Here is an 18,334-nt window from a genome sequence, read left to right on the forward strand (position 1 = left end):
GTTGCCTTCAAAAATAAAATATTGGCTGTGTGATACACTAGTTCTTTCATTACTTGACTATGGGGATATTGTATACGGCGATTCTTTAACTAAATACTTATCAAACAAACTACAAAAAACCTCAGAATGCAACTATGAGATATTCATTTAATATTGCCTCTAGAAACCGCATAACTCCATATTTAAATTCTAATTTAATTCTGAATATGAGCAGTAGAAGGAAAGTCCATATGTTTAATTTTATTTATAAAATAATCAAAACCGGACAGCCTGCAAATTTAAGAAATTTATTTTTTAATCAAGATATTCCTTATAATACAAGAAATCCCCATTTGCTTAGAATTCCTTTACATAGAACAGCAACCTTTAAAAAATCTTTTTTATATATGGGCATTCGGATGTGGAATGAACTACCTATTTATATAAAGGAATGTTCGCCTAAAAAATTTATTATAAACTTAAAAAAATATCTCTTAAACACGCAAATTATGGTAACCTAATGTGACCGTATTTTATAAAATGGCATTTTTGTTTTAAAATATGTTCTGCACACCTGATCTTGCTAATTGCAAATATTTACATTAAAATTGAATTCTCACTCGTCTGTTATCTACCCTCCGTGCTCGCCCCTATACCGTTCTCGCTCGTCTTTGGATTCTTTTGTTTTTCTTTTTGCCCAGCTTCATAGCCACTCGCTAGTTCATTGTAGAATGCACATATTGTCCCTTTTGATTTTGGTATGGACCTTATTGTAAATACATAATATTACGTTTTTTAGAAAATAGTTTATTTAGGAACACGGGTTGTACAGCACATGTACAAGTAATCTATGTACTTGCATGTGTATCGGTTTTTTTTATAAAAATCGCGTTGCACTCCGATTACCAAACAAATAGTTGTAATTTTGAATTATTTGTATATTCATGGAATTTTGTTTTGTATATTCGGTAAAAATGTTTTATCATTTTGAATGGTAATAAAAGTATTTTTTTTTTTAAATTTTATTTTAATATGTATTTTTTTATGGAAAAAGTTCAATTTTTATTCTTATATCGCCATCTCAATAGAGGTGTCAATAAAATTTATAATAAAGTGATGTAAAAAGTCATGTAACTTGGTAAATAAAATGTTTTTATAATTTCTAGATCAGGGAACTAGTATATAAATATAATATAATTTATTTCTAAAAAAATTTGTCGTCAAATCGTATTAATTCATTGGTTCACTATATAATAAGATAGTACTTATATGTTACAGCCTTAATAGATTTTTAACTTTTCCGAAATCTGCCTAAACAAAAAAAACACAATAATTAAATTGATTTTTTCATAGAGAAATAAATATAACAATATATACATTGAAAGGTATAATGCTCTAAATAGAAAGGAGAGAACCCAAACAAAAATTAACGGAAAAAATATTATAACAAGGTCAAACTCGAGAAGCTACAGTAAGCACAATATAAAGATAATAATGCATCAATATAATGAAACACTGATGTGTTACGGCTAAAACACGAATATTGGATAATACTAAAATTACCCGGATAAAACCCAAACTATTCAAGCAAAGTGGATAAAGTCCAAAATATCGTTGTATTATTATTGTTGTATATGGATTTATCCGGTTAATACTAGTATTTTCCAATGTTCTTGGATAAAACTGCAATATTTAGGCAGTTCAGTTCCAGATAGCGCAAGAAAATGAGTGACTTAGAAGTATCTTCGCATTTTAAGACGTGATTTAATGAAATGCTTTTTGAATTGATGTCATAAAGACATTTTGTATGAATTCTATGCAGTATATATTATAATATAACTGGTCAGAAGGACTAAGAAATCTGAAATTAAAGTTGGACTTAAGTCTTGATAAGTCAAGAGTTAATATTGGCATAAATAATATCAAATATAGTTGTTAAATTATTATAATTTATTTGGAAAAATTAAATATATTTTCAAATCGAGTTGAGTCAAATATATTTATCCCCCCTCCAGCCTACCAGTGAAAGATGATATTCAAATTGTCAAAAAATTTTCTTTTTTAAATAACGCCATCACTGTGATGTTTTTTTAGCGTATTTTGACGTAAAATGGAATGTTGTTGATGATGTCTCTATGTATGCCTCTATGTCTGTATGTATGTCTGTGCTACGATTGCGCTGTAAATGCTTGACCGATTTTATTGGAATCATCAGGATAATTAGTTTCTACCTAAATAGAAGCTGAAATCATCATTGATAAATCAATTTCAAAGGTTGTTTTCTAAATGTTGAAATCTTAAAAAAAATTATAATTTCTAAACCGTTTTTACTATAAATTTTGTTTTCATATTTTGATAGTTTAATTCTTCTTGAACTATTTTTGTTATATCCAATTTCAAAGCTTTTGTTTTTAAATTATGTATAAAAAAGACCGAAGTTATAGTATTCTTTTAATATGTTCCTTGAGCCAACCTTACTTGGCTGGCAATGTTTACGTTTCGGTATGGAACTATTCATTTACTTTTTGTACGATTATTTATAAAATGGATAAAAAACTACTTGTAATTAACAATTTTGGATATTAAGGGTATTATTATGTTTCATGCTATAATGATTTATTTAAATAGGCTAAAGAAAGTCTTGAAACAGAAGAAGACTTGGAAAAAATTATTAACGAAATTCGTCAAGGAAAGGAAACCAGTATGGAAAACGAAAGTAGCCAAATTTCAACAAATCGCGATACTGAAGATAATACTTGCTCGGTTTTCAGAGAAAAGAGTTCTTTTAGTTAAAGATGAAGCTAAAAGCAACTTAGATAACTAAGCTTAAAAAATGAAGCAAATATCGAGTGTTAAATTCCTTCCATGTAATATAGGGGATACTGTCCGATTAAAAATTTCTGATGTTAATAGAGGAAGAGGTGATTTTAGAAATTTTTTAATGTCAGTAGTGGAAGCAAATGGAGATGGCATGTATCATTTGAGTAAGCTGTAACTTATTAATTTATGACATATCTCATTACTAAAATATCTAAATGCAAATTTGACAGATTCTTAGTACAAAATCTGTCATTGAGGGACCCTACTCTACCTATTCAAATTATTCCTAAATCCGTCTCTTTTAAATTTTCATCTTTAAATTCCTTTAAGTATGTTGATTATAAAGACATTATGACACACTTGTCTTCAAAAATCTGTCAACCAGGAAAAAATTAGTTAATATTAACTGTTCGGTACAAACATCTAGACCCAAATCCTAAGGTACGATATTGAGAGGTAATATTTTACATTCTCGAAGGCTTTCTCATAGTCGATGAAAATATCCTTTCTTTAGTCCTGATAATTCTTTATCAAGGTTTGCATACTGAATATTGCTTCTCTTATTTCGAAACCATTTTTAAACCCAACAAAATTTTAAAATAATTTTATAACTTAAGAAACTAAAGAAACCAGCTTTTTATATTTATTAGTAAACGACTAAAATTGTAATTGTATGTTTGATTTTGTAAATGAGTTGTAAGGTGTCACCTTATCTTTAACTGAATGATGTCTTTCCTACTACTGGTCAATCTTCAAAATAAATACGAAAAATACAAATTCAATATTTTACTATTTATAACAATATTACCTCTTTTAACACCATAAGGCAATTTAAAAAATGCAAATCAGGTAATTAACAATCGAAGGCGATCTTATAAGTTAAGTGAGTAGAATTTTTCATATACGCGATACACGTGTCGCGCTTGCCTGCTCACCGATAAATATCCGCTTACTTACGCAATGTGTTTCAGGCATTTTTCCATTTTATATATAACCGTTGAAATGACGCCCACTTTATATTTACAAGGTAGAAATGTGTTTTTGTATTGTTTAGCATACAAAAATCTCTGAACCAGAATTATTGGTTATTGCATTTAGGGCATACAATGAAAAATGAGTCAAATTCCAATTTAATTACGCCTCCACAATTCGTAATAATAAAAAAAATATGTAAAATTTAATTTTAATTGGAATTCCACTCAGTTGTGTAGGCTGTAGGATTGGATATTTTTGTTAAAAGTAAATCAGTGCAGTTTTTGTGTGATTTTTAGTAGGCAAAAGGCACTGAGATATGTTTGTTTTTTATTAAATTTTGGACATGACATTGAAAATAATGAAAATCCGTTTTATATTCCATCTCTTCAATTTTTATTATTAGGAAATATGTGGAATTCTGATGTAAATTTCACCTAATTCTGTAGATCCTAGTACTGGATTTTCATAAAACGTTTAATACAAAGGTAAATGGAATTTGTAAAACATTGTTCAACTTTTGGGGTAATTTAAATTGTAATTTGAATTCTTACGTTATTTCAAATTTTTAAACTTTTTGATATGTCTGGTACTATTAAATAAATAAACGGAATAAAAAATTTTCGATATTTATGATGATAGCTTAAAAAATGGTATTAGATTATATATAAAAATAATTTTAAAAAAGATCTTGAATTTAGGATAAGTTAGTATAGATGGGAATTAAGTAGTTAGCACAATGAGAATTAGGATTTATTTACTGTTTAGGAAAAAATTGATTTTTTTCTTAAAATACCACATTTACTTCTCCTTCTTCGTCTTTCTCATAGATTTATTGATTTCTTTTTAATTTTACCTAATTCTGTAGTCCCAGTATTGGATATTAACCCTGAACTACTACCGACACATTTTTATTACATATGGGTCCTTAGGACCCAAAATAATAAAATTGCCATAAAATCAATAAAAAAAAACTTTTATTCAAAAATTTGAAATTACTTCGGTATATTACAGTACATAAACAGAAAAAAACCTAAAATTATTTTTCAGAACACTTGGGGCACAATTTCTTGCAGCATTGATTGCAAATGGGCAACTTACATATGTCACACTGGATAGCAGTTTTCCTATCCTTCTTGGTGGGGCATAAAGCACACCTTTTTCTTTTACTTTTTTCAGGAGGTACTTGAGGCTGCTCAGAAACTGGATTCGCAACCCCTAAGAGTTCAGCAATGAGGATTCGTACATTTGAGTGCACCTTTTTGTTGGTCATTCTGAGTCGTAAATGTTCATCTATTAATTGCTTCCCAAGAGTTTTGATAAATGAGTATCGTTTTATTTCTTTACCTTTTGATGCAAATTGGGACAATACTCGAGAACTTACACCTGCAATGTTCAATATAGCAAAAAAAATTGCCATTGGCCAACGGTTAGTTCTTCTGGATACTGAATACAACGCACATTTCGCATCTAATGCGTCAACTCCAGATTTTGTTTCATTATAAAAATGAATTATCTCAGGCTTTTTGGTTGTTTCGTTGACAGAATTGTCATGATGCATGCTAGAAAGTAATATAACGCTTTTACTTTTTTTGGTACATAGCTCACTATAGTGGTTGAAGAAATAAATCCAAACGTTAATAGGTGAATTGCACTTTTTTGGTTCGGTAAAAATTCAGGTGGTACAGATTTTTTATTTTTTCGTAAGGTTCCCACGTACGTCAAACTGTTTTTCTTGAGTTCGTCGACGAGTTCCACTGAACTGTACCAGTTGTCCCCGGTGATGTTCCTGTTGGTGCCTTTAACGCACTCCACAAGCCTAAGAACCACTCTTGTTGGATTTGATAATGTAGGCTTTTTTGCACCATTAACTTTTATTTCGGAACCGACATAAATCTCTGCATTTACGAGATAATGCGTTTTAGCGTCAGCCAAAACCTGCATTTTAATTCCATATTTGGCAGGTTTGTTCGGAATATACATTCGAAAGCCACACCTTCCTCGAAACGGTACAAGCATTTCGTCCACAGTTAGGTAAATTCCCAGTGAATAACATGACTTTGATCTAGCTACAAACTCATCAAATAATTCCGACATAGCGGCCAACTTATCAGTTTTTACTCTTTCTTTTCGGGTTTCTACATTGTCAAATCTGAGACAGCTCAATAAAAACGAAAATCTGGCCAGACTCATAGTAGCACGAAAAATAGGTCTTCCTGTCCCATCTGTTGCCCACATAGAACGGACGTCTTCATGATAAGATTTAAAGATGGACTGAATATACAACAACCCAAAAAACGCCTTAATTTCACATATGTTGGTATTTTTAGTAAACGAAGGCCAAAATTTAGTTTGTGACTGAGCAAACCTTTTAGACTTTTTATAGTTTGCTCTGGTGGAGGTTATCTTTGAAGTAGTAAAATCAACTAACTTTTGTATCATCACGTAGCTCACGTGGAGGATTATTAGGAGTAGCGCCAATAAGGCCAGGCAAGGTAGTAACCAAATTATGAGCAGGGGTCCTACCTCTAATACCTGCTGTTTTTTACCATTTGGTATTGTCTTTTCCATACCAACTGTTCATTTCATTGTCCTCTTCATTCTCGTCACTCTCTTTAGCCAATCTTTCTAGTTCCTCTAACACAGCTTCTCTGTTTGGAACACCAACGGATACACTTTTCTTGCTCGAGCCCATTTGGTTTGAGTCTTTCATACTTTCCCAAAAGTCTTCAGACTCTAAAATATTTCTTAACGCATCTTCTGACAAGGCCCTAGAACTGGACGCCATTGCGTTGTATTTACTGAAAGATAGTAAAAAAACACATTTTATATCTATTAACTTATACCTTATGGTCACTAGTACCTATTCTTGTGAAATAGATAAATACCTTGCAAAAAATAACAACGAAATAGATACTTTCAAACCAATAAGCAGTTATTAACTTGTCGCGTATTTACTACTGATGGGTTCTCAGGACCCAGAAATCACTGCCTTCGAACCTCGCCGACACGAACGAATGCTGAAATATGAATCTATGCCGACGAAATCACGTGTATGGAATTGCGGAGGAGTACCAAGACAGCGAGTATCCAATGTTGCCAAACTTAAAAAATATACCCTATTTAAAAATAGGATGATAGGATCAGTAGTAGCTACGGGTTATTAAAAAAACTTATTACAAAGGTAAATGGAATACGTAAAACGTTGTACAACTTTTGACGCAAAACGATCCTAAACCTTAATTCTTACGTTATTTTAATATTTTGATATGTCTGGTTCTATCAAAAAAAATCCACAAAATGAACATTTTTAAAAGACATAAAAAATTATAACGAAAAAAATTGTATTTGATTAAAAACTTACATTATTAAAAATAATTTAAAAAAAGGACCACTTTAATTTGTTAATATAAAAAAATGTACATAGGAAATAAGGAGTTATAGTGCATATTGTGTAAATTACTGTGTAGAAAAATTACTTTTGTTAAAACAGGAAATACCACATTTACTATTTTTTATTATCTTTTTCATAGACCTATACCTACAGATTATAGTAAAGTGTATATAACTTTTTTTGCTGACTTTTTTCTCAAAATTAATGCAATCAAGACTTTAATAATAGTTACAAATTTACTGAAAATAACAATCTTTAGTTAAATGCTTCCAACTTATGGGTTCTCTTTTCAGCTCAAATAAAAAGGTATTGATTTAATCTCAAATAATGTTGTTAATCAAATTTGCAGTATGAAAATTTCAGTTGTATTAGAAGCAAAAAATGTTGGCCTTATACTTGTCAATAAACTAATCGTTGCTTTTCATATAGATAAGCAATTTATTATCTTTTTGCGACTAAAGCAATTATACCAATTTAAGACGCATCTTTCAGAAATAAAAAAAATAATAATTATACAATTCATTAACCTTGTCTTGACTTGATTATAAAGATGTAATTTGTAGTGATGCAATCACTTTTACCATATCAAAATCAATAAAAAATTTCCGAAATTGTTGAATGAGTTTTTTATTCATTATTCCTTAGAGAAATCATATCACTTTTTTTTTTGACAAATAAACGTTTTTTCACTTTTCTTTTATTTGCCCGAAAAAAATTAAAGATTACCATATTTGCTTATTTTTATTTTATCGCTATTTTAGACATATTGGGAAACCTATGTTTGCACATATATATTTTATAGTAAAAAACATAAGCATTATATTTATTTGACTTAACTAAATTTTATTTAAAATGTAAATAATTTATAAAATATTTGTATTTTTTTTAAGATATTATTTTCGACATATATATATATATATATATATAAATTTTTATAGTTTTTTCATCGTTCGCTTGTACTTATTATATATGGTGTTTCATTATAACTGAAGTAAATTCAGGACAGGTTTCTTAATTTAAAAAAATTATAATCCTATGTTTGGAAATGCTTTGTTTCATATACACAGCATTATTTCATTTTTGCATATATGCCATTATTTGAATCGAAATTATTATCTGAAAAAGTTTTAGATTTTTTTCTATAATAAAAAAACCCGTTTCTCAACAAAGTAACTTTTTATTATATAAAACTCAGATTTCAATACAAAACCAGACACATAAAATCATCAAAATATTGTTTTATTTAAATAAATACCACATTTGATAAGCCAATATAACTGCCCAAAAATTAATAACTACACAACCGAATAACCAGATCCAAAAACAATTAGCCGTTACAATTATTATTTAAAATTTATGTGTTCTGTCATCGATAAATTGAGGCAAATGGCATGTTGTAGCATATTTTATTAAAAATCTGTCTAGACTTTCCTTTAGTTTACTTACTACCATATTAAATGCCTCAATACATTGAAATCATTATCTTAAATACAAAGACTGTATAGGCTAAAAAGATTATTTCTTTATTTATGATTGTCTAAAATAAATTATCTGGCCTATTTTGGTTTATTTATATCTTTTAGTGTAACACCAAAATACTTTTAGAACGGTCACTCACGTAAACGTTTAAATAATCAAAAAGTATTTTTCTAAGGAGAAAGGGCCTCAAGTATATAAATTGAGGGACCGACCTTAGGGCATAAAAGATGAAGATTAGGAATCGTGATGCAAAGTACGTATATAAACTGATATTTTAGGATTGGTTTAAAAAAACTAAGAGTATATTCATTTTAGATTTGTGGTAGTATCAGTAGATTAATAAGTATATGGACATTTATTTTTAATAAAAATAAAACCCTTAAGTCATTTATATTAAAGAGCAGATTCAAGGAAGAAAAATATTAATTTATTTTAATTTTATGTAGAATAATTATCCTATAATTTATGTTTAACGCTTTTTAATACCTTTTACATCATATTATTCCTATAATACGGAGCAACATATTTCTTAAAAATGTATATAAAAGAGTTGCATCATCATGATTTTTAGTTCTATAAAAGAAAATATTTATTTATTAATCTTCATGTTATCAGGTATTTTAGGATCGTAAAAGCTATAAAACACGTCATAAGGAGTCGCTTCACTTAATAAATTTTACAAATTGGGTCACAGATCGAAAATAACAATATTAGATAAGAACTACTTTAGAATTTACAAAAAAATTTAGTACCGTGAGTTCTCGATATCTTATTCCTAACCTAAAATTTAGGCCAAAGAAAATTTAATCCGAAAATCCTATAATTAATTTTCTTTTTAGCAATTATTAGCAAACCATGAAAGAGAGCAATGGAAATAAAAGAAAAACAAATGTTTAATCAACATATAAATATACCTCAACTTGTCAATAGTTGTCAATAGTTTCGCTTACTTTTGTATAATTTTTGTCGTAATAATGCGTTTTACGAACGATGAAGCTGTGAATTTGCTTGCCATTTATTTTGAATGTCTTTAGAATACCGCAGTAGCAAAATTAATGATGCAGTTTCTTTAATACAACATCCAAATCGGCGTCCTGGCAATGTGATAGCGTTGATTGAATATTTGAATATTTGAAATATTCAATCAACGGTGATAGTTTTTCAAAATATTAACTACGTACTGGGATACTTTCAAGGAAATCCTCATGTTAGCACAAGAGCATGATCCTTTGAGTTTGGTATATCGATACCAATATTCTAATAAGACGTATCCCACAAATTTCCGATTTTACGTTTTTTACAAAAATGGTTTCGATTCACTGTGTTCCTTCGAATTCTAATATATCGTAAAAATCATTTAACTAGAAATATTTGTTAGGCGCCTTTTCTAATATGTCGTAAATAAAACAGCTGATTTTTTTCTTTCTAATATGTCGTATACCAAAGTCGCTCCATGGTTTTACTAAGTGAGTGTTAATAGTATATACTTTGTCTATACTTTGTTGCATTATTACAATTAAAAAGGGTATCTTAAGTGTCTATATTTTCAAAATGTCGAAGGTAAGTTATGTTGTAAACCTATAAATAAATATCGTGTATATTTATACTATAAAATTATAGTAACAATATTTGCTTTTTAAATAATTAGGTCATATACGTCGTATTGTAATTCTGAATAACTATGTTGGATACGACATATTTATGAAAATTACTGCTTAATACAACGTAACGATACCATGTATTTTGTGGCTTAGGTCGTATTAGAGCTATAAATAAATGTATTTGTATGGGTTTATCTGAGCAAAATCTATAAGAATAATTTATAATTTAGGCATTTTAGGCCAATTTATAATTAAAAAAAAATACTGTGACACCTATAGAAATTGAACGAAAAAGAACTTTTTTATTTAGAATAAAACTGGTTATAGCTATTAAACTGGTTATGGCTATTTATTTTTTTATTTTACCTTTAAAGTTTGTTATGGGATATTGTAAGCCTTTACGATTTAGAAGTAATTAACGAAGATGACAATAACTTTTTTCAACACCCCTTTGATAATCACAGCGTGAACGTTGATTTTTTGCATTCCGCAGACGTAATCTATGACAGTCTGCCAATAATCGACTTAAATAATACTATTAAAGCACCTCAAACGGATGAAATAGATGAAGATGACCTATCTCTATTGGAACTTAAAAGCAAGATTTGCCAAGCTAAAAATGTACAAGAGCCCAAAGATAATTTTGATTCCGAATTTGTACGATTATCACAAGAAGACGACTTAAATGAAAGTCGAGTCGAAGAGTCGAAAAGAACAAAATCAAAATAACCCAGATAAAGATAACCCTGATAAAGAAAACTCGCATGAACATAACTCAGACGGAGATAACCCAGATAAAGATAATATCCCAGATGAAGATAACTCAGATGAAGATAGCCCAGGTTTAGTACAGTCTGAAGGTAAAATTTAACATCAGTATAATACTAAAGATGGGAGAAAATTGTTGGGTAGAGGCCCAATAAATCTAAAATTTCTTGACTTAAAGGACCCCTCGATGGAAACCAGATATTATAAGTTTTATACTTGAAAGAACATAGTAGTTTTTTTTTGAAATTTAAAAAATAAACATTTTAAATCCGTTCACCATTGTATTGTCCTAAAAATAACTTCATAAAAGTCAAACGTCGATATTTAAATAAAGAAGCTTTACTTTTATTGGACCCCTATTCAAAAATCATTTTATTCGATTTTGGGTTGCAAAACCTATTTGAGAATCAATTTCTTTTTTTTTATAGACACAAAAATAGCTGAAAAAAGAAGGAAGAAAAAAGCTAATAAAGAATTATGGGATAAAAATGTCAACAAAAGAAAAAGAATGATGGGAGAAGAGTACATTGGATACACAAGATCTAAAGACGGGACAGTTAAACACGATACAAAAAGAAATAAAAGAATACTTGGACCTAGATGTATGTAAAAAAGCAGCAAATCGTTTCTGCCACCTAATGTCAGAACAAATCCGACAATCAATTTTTAAAACATTTTAGAATATGTCCTGGAAGCAAAAAAGGCTTTACGTTTTGCACATGACTAGTTACGTTGAAAGAAAAAGAAGTTACACAAAAAATCCATCCAGAAGACAAGGTTCCTTTCAGTACTATTTGAAAATTAAGGACGGAAAACACCAAGTGTGCAAGCAAACATTTCTTGGTACGCTAGGTATAAAAGAACAAATAGTTAGGCACTGGGTTAATGAGGGATCAGTGTTTGGAACACAAAATAATCAGGAGGACATAAACAAAAATAAGACTAATAAACAAAATACATCAGTACATTCAGTTGAACAAAATAAAAAGCTAGAACAAATAGTTGCACCTATTTTTAGATAGTTTGCCTAAAATTGAAAGTCACTACTGCGGCAAAAAGTCAAACAAGTTATTTCTAGAGGAAGATTTTAAATCAGAAACTGACGTATTTCAACTTTATAAAAACAAATGTCTAAACGAAGATGTGCTGCCCTTGTCAATGAGTACTTTTCTAAAAGAGTTTGACAAAAAGAATCTTGCATTGTTTGAGCATAGAAAGGATCAGTGCGATTTATGCTGTGGATACAAAATGAATCAGATTGACGAAAATGTTTATCAAAATCATATTTTAGCAAAAGATCATGCTTGAAAGGAGAAAAACTTCGACAAGATTTTTTTTGCTTTATTGCTTTACAATAGACGTACAGGCCGTCAAATTATGTCTTTAATTACAAGCAAGCTCCTTGTATTATAAAACAAAATTGCAGATACACAATTTTACCATCTACAACTTGTCAAATTATGCATGCAAAAATTTCCTGTGGAATGAAACAGAAGGAGAACTATGTTGTTCAGTTTTTGTAACCTGCATCATCAAACATCTGACATCAGCTTTGGAGACAGACAAAAAACCTATTATTTTATACTCGGACAGTTGCGGTTATCAAAATAAAAATGTCGTTCTATCCAATGCATTGTCCTTTCTTGCAAAAAAATTTAATATTGAGATTGAACAAAAATTTCTTGAGAAGGGTCACACTCAAATGGAGTGTGACTCTTCTCATAGCCTTATTGAGAGACGGTTGAAGATATTTTTCTACCTACAGACTACATTAATATTATAAAAGATGCCAGAAAAAACCGAAACAGTCCGTTAAAGGTGGCAGACTTAAGATGTCTAAAATATTTACCTTGGGGGGAAATCTTGTATAAAACTAAAAACTAGATACGACGCATATGCAATTTTACCACAAAGACAAAAAGGAATTACCTTGGATGAATACGTACCCAGGCTCTTATATAGTAAAAGGTTAGAAAGAAATATGTTGTATCCAATAAAGGCATGATATTATAATAAGACGTAACCCACTTATTGCCGCCAATTTAAAAAATAAGTGAAAAAAAAAGCTTCATAATCTATAAAACTTATAAAACAAATAATAGAAAAAAAAGGTATTAAAAAAACATTTTTTTTCTTAAATACTTAAAAAAATATACGGTTTTTTCCTCCTCCTGAAAAATTTGGGTTTTGTGGGATACATCCTATTAGAATATTGGTGTCGATATAGCGAACAACGTTTCAAAATATTTTGAAAAACCATAGGTATGTTTAAATGACCGTCACAATATACTGACTTATTTGAATTTTCTATAGTATTTTTAATTAATTTTAGAATGCACCTATATATCTCTAATATCGCAAATTCTATTAAAATTCGCAAAGAATGTTGAAGCCATTAAACTGCACAACTCTCTCTCCGTGCAAATTCAGAAATCAGTAAAATTATATACTTGTAGTGTAGTGTGAAGGGCTTTAAATCATAGACCAATAGTAGAGCACTAAACACAAAATTTTTGTATTTTGTGATCACATCACACATCACCAACACTTAAATAACTCGCATTTAAATGCGGAAGAAAAAATTATTAATAATAATAAAAAAACGGTATAAAAAATCAGCTAAAGCAACTACTTAAAATCGTAGATGAATTTTCTGCCGATATCATCATGGACTAGATAAGTTCCATATAATTAATATAGTGAAAGAAAAAATGCAAGACGACGAGTATGAACTTCAGGACAGTGATCTCATTGAAGCCACAAAAGAAGGAGACTCCGATAAATATCTCGAGATCAAGCAAGCGTAAAGAATAAACCATTACAAAAAAAAGCTAAAAATATCCAACAACTTCTAAAGCAGGAATCTAATAAAAGACATTAACATGTATACTTGTGCTATGTACTTGTAGAGCCAAATAGACATTGTAAAATTTCAGTAGAAAATTACATCATGCATGACGACAAATTAAAAGGACTATCCTAAAAGTGCAGCAAAAAAACGACGTTACCAAGATGTAAAGGAGGAAGAGAAATAGTAGATCATGACTTTCAATTGGATGAACATATATAAAAATTAAGAAAATATTTCGATAGAACTGCAGAATTATCACATTCCTTGGTGGAGGATTGAATATGCCAGGTCGGCGGCTCCACACCTTTAAAACTTAAAGAGCCAGCAATTCCTACTCACCATTTTACCGAAAACGATATAGACGCTACAATGAGATTACGATGATAAATGCAGATATTGCTGTCGAACATCAGAAACTATCCAGGATATCACTGAAGAGTTCCAGATCTATGTCGTCACTAACTACAAAGAACGTCATGATGCACTAGCAAAATTTTTTATCAAGAACTATCAATTAAACTATATTCATCAGAAATGGAGAAAGTATTATACTATACATACACTCTTAGCTCCATGCTAGAAAACGACCACGGATCAAACAGTGAACTATTACCGACCAGACATTATACTCGTAGATAAACAGAACAGGAAAAACTTATTGAAGTAAATATTACCAACAAAAATATGCTGAAACGGTAAAAATGCAAAATACAGAGACCTTAATGGCCGAATTATAAGATGCTGGCCAGCACAATACAAGGGCATAGATTTGAAAACAAACCTAACTTACAAAAAAAACACGTCAATTTAGATATACCGGAGGACGTTTAAATTTATATTTGACAAAGTTCTGTTAATCACCTTCCCACCTTAGGGTAAACATTTGACATTTGACAAAAGTTTGAGGTCGATAAAACTTTTATTAATCCCAGGTAACTATTCGCTGGTACGTCAATAGACATTTTAATGCTGCTCAAAATGATGTTACACGATGGGGTTCCCATTTGACATATCAAAGTGAGGTTAGCTGAAGTTTATTTTTTAAGTTATTAAGGGTTGTTCGTTTTGAAATGAAAGCGTTGTATGTATTTGCATTATCCTATAATTCGGCCATTAAGAGGTTATTAAAGGTATTTCGTTCTAAAATGAAAGCACTCTATAGTTGATACAATACTAATTATAATTTCAACAAGAGGGATTATATCAAAGAATCTGTTAAAATATTTGAAAGAACTCTATTTAAGCGAAAATTTTTACAAAACTGTGCATAAGTCGGTTTTCTTAGCGACATCGAGAACCGTAAAAAAGTTCTGGCGTAACGTTTATTAATTCTTATAAAAAATATACATGAACAAATGAAAAAGAACATAAAGTAAATAGTAAGCTTAATAAAAGTCAATATATCAGATTCTTCCGCAATGCAGGTTCTGTTATACCTATCCGGCAAAAAGTTAACTAGACTAATATCTTAAATTTAATTTATACAAGATTATTTCTAAATTTATTGGTTTGAGAGTGAATATTACTTAAATTTTCTTTTTCACATAAAAGTTCAAATATAATTTAAAAAAATATTTTGGTAGCTCATTATTAATATCAGCAATTATTTGTTGATAGACAAGATTTCTTGTCAAGTTGATATTTGTGTTTATAAATTATTAATCTGTTTCTTTTGAAAGTATAGATATCTGTCCTAGTGCTAATTTTATTATCCAGCGTCGGTCTTCCATAAAGAATGAATGAATTAAAAAATCGCTACATCATTTAATTTTATCTTGACAACAGAAATGTAAATTTAATGTCATTATTTGGTTAAATTCGGATTCTAGAAGAACCGAAGATTACTTTAACGTAAATGATTTCTTTCCGTCATATACAAGGTGCTCGTAGTTATCATTTAAATTTTACGAATTTCAAACCTTTATTTCTCGCTTTTTTCAAATACAACACATCCTGTATCAACATCATCTATCAAGTCGTTTTTAAGATATTTACGATAATTTCTGTAAAATAATATAAATTTTTGAAATAAGAACCAGGAAATCTGCATTCTAAACAAAATAGGTATTTTAATAGTATTTTTTATTCAACTGTTTTTCTAAATAAACTATTGACATTTTTGATGACAATACTATTTTTGTTTATTTATTATCAACTAAGTATTCACTTTTTTAAATGTTCGTAATTTTTTTTCTAAAAGAAGTTTTGTTCAAAATATTTCTAAATAAAAATTACATATGATAAAAATGTCGTCATATCAATTTCATAATAAAGATCGTTATCTAAATCAAGCAAATATAGAAAGAGCATTTGGAATAAATGAAAGATTAATGCAACGAATTTTAAAAAGGAACCATTTTCATCCATACCACATCCATGAACATCAAGCACTATTTGATATTGATACACAAAACCGACTTGAATTTTGTAAAAGATTTAAATTGATATAACTTTCATTAAAATTTATCCGAAAACCCCCATTTCATGCGGCAGATCGAGTACCAGTATAGGTGTTCATTATATGTGTGGAATTATTGGAAGCACTATTATCGGTCCCTATTTTTTTAATTGTTATCCTAATAGAGAAATGTACATTCAATTCTTCCAAACTAAACTGCATAGATTACTTGCAAATATTTCATTAATTACTAAAAACCTAATGTGGCTCTAACAGGGCGGAGCCCCTGCACATTTTTATCGAATTGTCCATAAACAATTCAGTGTGATCTTTGAAGGAAAATGAATTGGACGGAATGGACCTATTAATTGGCCAGCTATATCGCCTGACTTAACAAAATTAGATTTTTTCTCATGGGGCTTTATAAGAGAAGATGTTCGTAGAAATCCACCTACAACGGAAGTAGACATGGAGCATAGAATACGAGATGCGTTTGCTCAAGTAACTTCACATATGAAGTAGAAAGAATTTTTCAGGAAATATTAATTTATGTTTTGAACAAAACATAGGATATATTGAACACTTGATGTAATAATAATAAAATAATTAATATTTGTAATATACTTGGTAAATTATTATGGTGAATATTTTAAAAACGACTAAAGATGTGTTTTATAATAAAGAATTATCATATATTATTATTCACATATATAAATCCATAGAGAAACAGAAAAAAAATATTTAGGTCAAAGTAATCCTCCGTTCTTCTAAAATCCGAATTTAACCTAATATTGAAAATAAAGATGAAATTAAATGAAGTAGTGATTTTTTAAATTTTTGTTTGTATAAAAAATTATTGCAGCCAAACTGCGCATGACAAATTAGCCATATTTAGCGCATATACTAAGTAGCCTAAGGTGATGCAAAAAATGAAATAAAAAGGATGACTAAATTAAAACTTAAATAAAATGTTGTAAATTAAGTTGTTAAAATATTTAAAATAAATAGAAAAATTTGCTTTCATTTTATTTTAAAATTTGCAGTAATTTCATTTTAAAGAAATATTTTTAAACTTTAAATATTTCTTTAAAATGAAATTTTTTTTAAACAGATCATAATAATTTTTCAAACATATTTTTGCTATAGAAAAATTCTTTCAATCTTTCTACCTCCAATCAAGTAACAACAGTCATAATGCTATGATTATCTAAATAATCTAAAGAATATACTTTTATATAGACCAACACCTGATCATGTCTGTTCTATTTCAACTTATTTTTCGTTTATCGGTCCGAGAAGAATAAAATAGCAAAAATTGCGAGAAAAATAAAACGAGGAAACACGAAAAAGGGCAGTTACTTTTTGTTTACTGTTACGATTTACCCCGAAAACGAATAAGGGTGAGCTTAGCAGAAAATTCTGCAGGTTTTGCGGATCGTGTTATATATTATTGGAAGTGCGTTTTCTTTTGCGGAGATGACTTGCAGACTGAATTTAAGGGATCCATTTTCATTTTTGATGAACTTGGAATTTATGGATTTTTATATCCTTTTTTATATGTTTTAACTTTATTTAGCCATATGGATGAATCTTATTCAAGAACTGGAAGAATCGATTAAGAAAACTCTAACCTATGCTTCAAAAATATCAATAATTTGGACAAACTCAACAATCGTTTGAAAATTAACATTTATAATGATGTACTTAATAAATATGAACAATTTTTAAAAATTTATTATCATAATAAAATAGTGGTTTTTACATTAACTTTATTACCAATTAAAGTAAATGATCATATATTTATGCATCGGGTGTTTGCTTATTATTATTTACCAATTGTTTGATTGCGTCTATACGCGAACAACAATTCGCGAGTTGTAATTCTATTTACTCAACAAAATCATGCCTGAACCGATAATTAACATTCGGGTGATCATTATACGTAGTGCAATGTTTTGATTTAATATAACATGAAACGGGATTGCTTATATACACATATGTCCATATTGAAATCAACAATGTCCTGAAATGATTGATTAACTGTTATTATTGGTTAATAGATGTTGTGGTTG

At 29.2% G+C, this 18,334-nt stretch overlaps 2 protein-coding genes across 2 annotated transcripts in view; one reads left to right on the top strand and one right to left on the bottom strand.

Annotated features, from left to right (window-relative positions):
* The window catches only part of LOC126735738 (uncharacterized), a 508,234-nt gene that overhangs the window by 132,252 nt on the left and 357,648 nt on the right, over positions 1–18,334 (top strand). The gene's annotated exons all lie outside the window — the stretch shown is intronic.
* On the bottom strand, positions 4,732–6,845 carry LOC126735740 (uncharacterized). The gene is made up of 2 exons (XM_050439826.1): positions 6,660–6,845; positions 4,732–6,572 (listed from the first exon to the last, which is right to left on the bottom strand). Exon 2 carries the CDS (start codon positions 6,340–6,342, stop codon positions 5,284–5,286), a length of 1,059 nt encoding a protein of 352 aa, XP_050295783.1. The 5' UTR covers positions 6,343–6,572; positions 6,660–6,845; the 3' UTR covers positions 4,732–5,283.

The sequence above is a fragment of the Anthonomus grandis genome, chromosome 4, assembly GCF_022605725.1.
Source record: "Anthonomus grandis grandis chromosome 4, icAntGran1.3, whole genome shotgun sequence".
Lineage (NCBI taxonomy): Eukaryota > Metazoa > Arthropoda > Insecta > Coleoptera > Curculionidae > Anthonomus > Anthonomus grandis.

Coding starts and splice junctions, on each gene's coding strand:
- LOC126735740 (XM_050439826.1), bottom strand. CDS start 6,342: ATGGAAAAGACAATACCAAATGGTAAAAAACAGCAGGTATTAGAGGTA.